The 5,520-nt window shown below is 42.6% G+C and overlaps 1 protein-coding gene across 1 annotated transcript; it reads left to right on the plus strand.

The window, feature by feature from the left end:
* The first annotated feature begins 743 nt into the window (after positions 1-743).
* On the plus strand, positions 744-5,129 carry LOC127014545 (zona pellucida sperm-binding protein 2-like). The gene is made up of 9 exons (XM_050893977.1): positions 744-789; positions 2,021-2,138; positions 3,019-3,224; positions 3,859-3,976; positions 4,058-4,224; positions 4,349-4,449; positions 4,541-4,662; positions 4,782-4,832; positions 4,927-5,129. Exons 2-9 carry the CDS (start codon positions 2,087-2,089, stop codon positions 5,127-5,129), a joined length of 1,020 nt encoding a protein of 339 aa, XP_050749934.1. The 5' UTR covers positions 744-789; positions 2,021-2,086.
* The last annotated feature ends 391 nt before the right edge of the window (positions 5,130-5,520 follow it).

The raw sequence follows: 5,520 nt of genomic DNA on the forward strand, positions 1-5,520 counted from the left end.
CCCTAGAATAAAGATGTTGCGTTGTGCAATTCCCACACTGGGGAGAAGTACTGTCTGAGGACAGTGTTCATTGATGGCATTTTCTCCTCAAAACTGCCTGCATTTGTTGTCTTGGGAGCATACCGAAACCATTGTGCCAACCACTGGTGCAGTAATATTTTTTAAATTGTATTTTCCAATGCATTAAGACACTAAACGTCATTGGAGCTGTCTGGATACCTGATATAGAAAGAAAGAGAAGCCTCTTAGCATACATTATGATAGTTTTTCCATATTTCATGTGGCTGAAGTAGATTCTAGATTTCTTCATAGGAAAGTCATTGCACATCTTAGTGCACCTCTAGAAAGTTACTGAACCCACTTTCTATAAAGTTGTATTTGTTGTTAATCTCCTGCAGCTTGAAGCAATTCTCATGCACTCAGAGTATTTCAGATCTGACTAGAACACAAACACTCATTAATCAGAGCCATTAAAGAGATGACTGTTGGCTAAGTTTCCTGGAACTTGAATGGGAGGCCACCCCAACCGTCTTCGTTACTTGATCCACATCAGCAGTAATTTGATGTTCTCTCCCTACAGATACTCTGCCAGAGGAACGGCTATTTAATGTTGCATTTGGACACTTTCTTCCCGATGTCTCTCTGGTGGCAATCGCAATAGGAAATGTGCCATTTACCCTGAGAGAAGCACAGCACCATGGGTTTAAGATTTATGAAACTCTCTTTTCTAATAGAACGAAAGGATTTATCCTGGAAGTCTCTTTTGATGATCCGTATGTTCTAAAGGAGGTAAGATACAGCAGGTCACTTCAGCAGCTGAGTGGAGGAGGTAGGGCAGTCCCTCTTCAGAACACAGTCTGGCTTTTATTAACCAACAACTGTTCCTCGATCATAAAGGTGTCAATGAGTCTGAGCTCATCTGAATTAAGAGTAGAGGCTTGTATGTCCTCAGCGTGCTCTCCCTAAGTCTCTGGGAGACCTGCAGCATCAAGTGTGATTAGATAGTATGAAATATGACTTCCTTTAGTGTCTGTCAGCATGGCTAATGTCCGAGCGCACGCCCAGCAGGAAGAGGTTTGTCAAATCTCTATTAAATGCTGTCCCTTGAAACAGGAGTGCCTTGGAAAAATAAATCAATTATTGCAATCCTGCAAACACCAGTTACCAACATCCAGTAATTCCTGAATCTACTGTTTATGCAGAGCCATTTGACTGCTGGCACAGGCCATGCACCGTACGAGCATGTAGAGGCAGACTCAGGGTATTCTAAATGTAATTTTGTTAAGCTTCAGACCATCTCTAACCTAAATATTTGTAAAAAGTATAAACTCACAGAGGGAATTCAACCTCTCACTTTAGTGGGAAGATGCATAACTGCAAGTCCTCTACCACTCTCTCGACCAAATCACGCAGAGCTGAGATGCTATTTTCTGTTACAAGGAACAACATTGTGAGCGCACAGGATCAGGACTTGCACAAATAATTTTCAGGCTGCAGTCAAACCACAGTTAAATTGCATTAAGGATCAAAGCAAGCCAAAAATTTTCAGGAGTATTTCTTTCAGGTTGAACAGCATGTTTTACTTTGGGGGCACTTTTAGTGAAGTAAATGAGGATATTGAGATATCCTCAAGACCTCCCATAGCATCTCCTCACACCTTCTGTCTTACTGATTACTCACTCTCCTGGGTTCAGCCCACACTCTGAGTAAAGAAGAATAAGGACTTGGACCCAGATCTCCCTCTATGAGCTCTTTCACCAGTGGGCTACAGAGGAAACATCACTGTGTTCACTTCTGCCTCCATTTTCTGAACAGGCACATTTATGTTTGGCCGAAAAAGCTGTTGAATCCAGTCCAGATTTCTGAATAGTTTTAGGCCAACTGAAGCGATGTTTTTGGAGACTGAGCTATTTGCAGGGAGAGGGGGGTGTTGGAATAATTATATAGTGCTGCTCAGGATATACATTCCTGTCTGTGCTGGAAGCCATTGCTACTGCAGCCTTACACTTCTCTCTTTCAGTATGTGAATAGAAATGAAACAAAATATACCCTCCTCGTTAACTACACTATAAGCGTGGGTCCGGAGATGACACTCTATTATCATTCTGCAGAGGTGGAGTGTGTGATTGCTGATATCGGTAAGCTTTCCCCCAATATTAACTGGTTGGCATCAACAGCATGGATCAGATTTTCATTGAATTCAGTGAGAACAGCTTTAGGCTGAGGATGAGAGCTTTTGGGAAAACCCCACCCTTCAATAGCTCATTATTAGTACCATAGCCAACTTGCTGCTTTTCTGATGGCAGCTCTTCTGCATACTGGCAAGACAGTCTGCCCTCGAGACACTGAGCGCAATAAAACTAGTGTGTAAAAGAAGTTGGCTTGCAAACTCAGTGAACAAGATGCCTCATAACTTGAACATACATCTACTGGCAAGACTTTCAGACATTGCTACGAGTTTCAGTTTGTCCTCGAATGCAATTCTGCGTCCAGGGCAGAACTCAACTGACTCAAATAAATTGCTGTGAACTCCAAAGACAGCATTTCTGTAAAGAGACAATCATCCACTAAAAGCTGTACTTAGCAGATTATTGAACCAGTCAGGAGGTCTGGTCGGTATTTTCTCAAACTTCTTAGATTTTTGGATGCCACGAAGGTGACAGAGTCTCCTCACTGTCCTATTTTATCTTTGAAATACCTCTGGGTTCAACCCGAAGAAGGCTGACCAAAAAAATATATTTACAAACATATCTCAGCTTGCCTTACTGAAACAGGGAGTAGTCCTGGAAGCAAGCTGGCAGGCCACCGCTAAAGCATGAGGATTCCCAGTCCCACTGATTGTGGGCTGCTACATCCATAACACAGCCAAAGCCCTGCAGACGATGCCAGTATGCACGTAACAGTGCTGCTGCAGTGCCAGTGCAAAATTTACCCATGAGAGAAATCCCTGTCTGGGCCAAACATCATCGCTCAAACCATCCTTCATTGCTAATTCTTCATCCCACCTTCTTCCCACAGAACTACCAGAAGCAGTTGGTTACTGTGATGAAGAAAACCTGTATCTAGCCATCCCTCTTTTTGGCTTGCACCAGTATTGGGACCTGTATCTTGGTAACAAGCTCCTGAACCGGCACGTTGCACTTACCAATGGGTATCTGGCAGCTACCAATTCTACCCACCTGATCTTGCAAATACCTCTGTTTGCTGTGGGAGTTATCTATGAGGTACGTGAACTGTATAGCAATGCCTTCTTTAAAGCACGTAGGACTGTTTGCTCATACAGCCACAGTCCTACAGTCACAGTTTGTAGTGCTGCAGAATTATGTGTACTGGAAAACCACCAGAGGGAATGACTCTAAGCCAGGGCAACTAAGACAAGAGGTATCAGACATGGACCCTTCTGGTAATGCCATGTATTATGTAATATGCAGTGCTAAGTTTTCTCCAAAAGATATGCACCAAGTCTTCAAAAACAAACTCCTCAGTATTTTTAGTAAGATGAGGAAAAATGTCCCATCTGCACTGAGCCAGAAACAGTATTTCAATATAGCTTCTATGAAAGAAGCTCTTTTAAAGGAACATTTTGTAGAAATGTTAAGACATGGCAGGGGAAAATTGATGCTGTAATAAACATCTGAACTATTTTACAATAATCAGCCAAAATTTATCTCTATGACATTGACCAATTAATTCATACAAGAAAACTTCTGCCCCCATGTCGCATCAGGCTCGAGCCTTCACGCTGACTTAACTCTTGTGACTTGTTAGTATTCAAGTGGCACAAGCTAAAGAGCAGAACTTTGGATCTTATGGATCACGTGCCTTAACAGGAGACCTCTTCCATCACCTCCTTCACAGGAAGTGTCCTTTCAGAAAATTAAAGCAAGGTTTGATGTTGCCCTAAGGAAAGTGAGAACTATGGAGACCTTACAGATGTTCTCCGTTAGCTGCAGTTTTAATTCTTCAGCATTTATAAGTAAGTTATACAACTGATCAATCAATAAAAAGATCTGTGATTCTTTCCTTGAGTTTATAACCAACTCTCTGATTTTCTCAGTATGCCACCCAGATGGTACCATAATGATATCTGCCCAAATGAAGACCGTTCCTGCCATTGATATGAGTAAAACCAAACTAAGGGATAGCTCTTGCAAGCCTAGAGAGTATAATGAAGGACATGCCTTCTTCAGGTTCCATGTCACTACCTGTGGCACTTCAGTAAGGGTAAGCCCATGGCCAGAGCAGATACATCTGCAGGATATCTCTGTCTCTCCTGCATTTTCTCTTTTGTTCCCCTGCCCCAGCTCCTGAGAAGATTCAATTTTTAATGAGCTTCCCATATGCACAGTTTGAAGGTGATCACATTATTTATGAAAATGAAATCTCCTATGAGAAAGAGACTCTTCCAGGACAGAGCATACCGACAATCACAAGAGATCCAGACTACAGGTAGGAGCTACCGCTCACTGACACCGCTTCCTCTGGTACAGCTGCTGGAAAGTAAAAGTGAACACAGAAGTTACCCTTTCTCCTATTATAGACTAACAGTCTTGTGCTACTATCGAGCAAAAGAGACCCTAGTGCTAGGTGCCTTCGCTAGTGATCCATCCACATCACCTCCCTTTGGCTCTGGTACGATGGTACCAAGATCAAATATTGCAGGTAGGCAGTTCTCTTCCTCCATTTTTAAACTTCTGTGACTCTTTCAGTTTTAAGTTCCCTTAAGACGTGCCCTGCTTCCTACCAAAGAACGAACCTCACTAACATTTCCTTTTCTGCAGTACACAGAAGGATAAGACAAGCCCTGAATGTAGTTTCAAGAGTGTCCAAAGGTAAGTCTCCTCCTAAGAAAATCAGAAAATTTCCAAACATGTTTTAATTTAAATAAAATCAAACAACAACAAAATCCCCTGACATTTTCTCAAGATGAATCTTTCGTGGAATTCTACGAGCCCAACATGGCAATACTCAAGCGATTTGTGGAGCCTGTGTTTCTTGAGGTGGAGCTGAAAGACGAGAGCCCCAACACTGAGTTATACCTGGAAAACTGCTGGGTAACCAGGTCTCTAGATTTCAACAGCACCCCAAGATGGAACATCACTGTCGATGGGCAAGTAGTTATTGAATGACCAATGCGCTCATCAGCAAAGCCCTAATTCCTTCTAGATCTGTTGATCTGTTCTCTCAAACAGGTGTGAGATAAATGGCAGTGAGTATGTTGCAGAGTTCTGTCCAGTAGCTGTTAGCCCCAGGGTGAGACACCCTTCTCATTTTAAAAGGCTAGCAGTAAGGACCCTGGCACATCGACCCGAACAGGTAAGATTAAGTGAAAGGCTCACCTCCCACTCATGGACCCTATCCTCTGAACTTCTTAAGACCATTTAAAAAATAGCCGATTTAAACACCTCACAGACTTAAGACCTAGCCAGCATTCAACCCAAGCAGCCTGACTGGTGTGCAGCTTTAATTTAGTTCTCTTCTCAAATCTGCTCAGCAACACAGTTTCAGTGACTTGAGATT

The sequence above is a fragment of the Gymnogyps californianus genome, chromosome 3 (assembly GCF_018139145.2).
Source record: "Gymnogyps californianus isolate 813 chromosome 3, ASM1813914v2, whole genome shotgun sequence".
In the NCBI taxonomy this organism is placed as follows: Eukaryota; Metazoa; Chordata; class Aves; order Accipitriformes; family Cathartidae; genus Gymnogyps; species Gymnogyps californianus.

What these genes read in the sequence shown, in the direction of transcription:
- LOC127014545 (XM_050893977.1), top strand. Translation starts at nt 2,087, where the DNA reads ATGACACTCTATTATCATTCTGCAGAGGTGGAGTGTGTGATTGCTGAT. An exon ending in TAATTCTTCAGCATTTATAA is followed by an intron (nt 3,977 to 4,057) that starts GTAAGTTATACA and finishes TGATTTTCTCAG; the next exon opens with TATGCCACCCAGATGGTACC. An exon ending in ACCAAGATCAAATATTGCAG is followed by an intron (nt 4,663 to 4,781) that starts GTAGGCAGTTCT and finishes CCTTTTCTGCAG; the next exon opens with TACACAGAAGGATAAGACAA.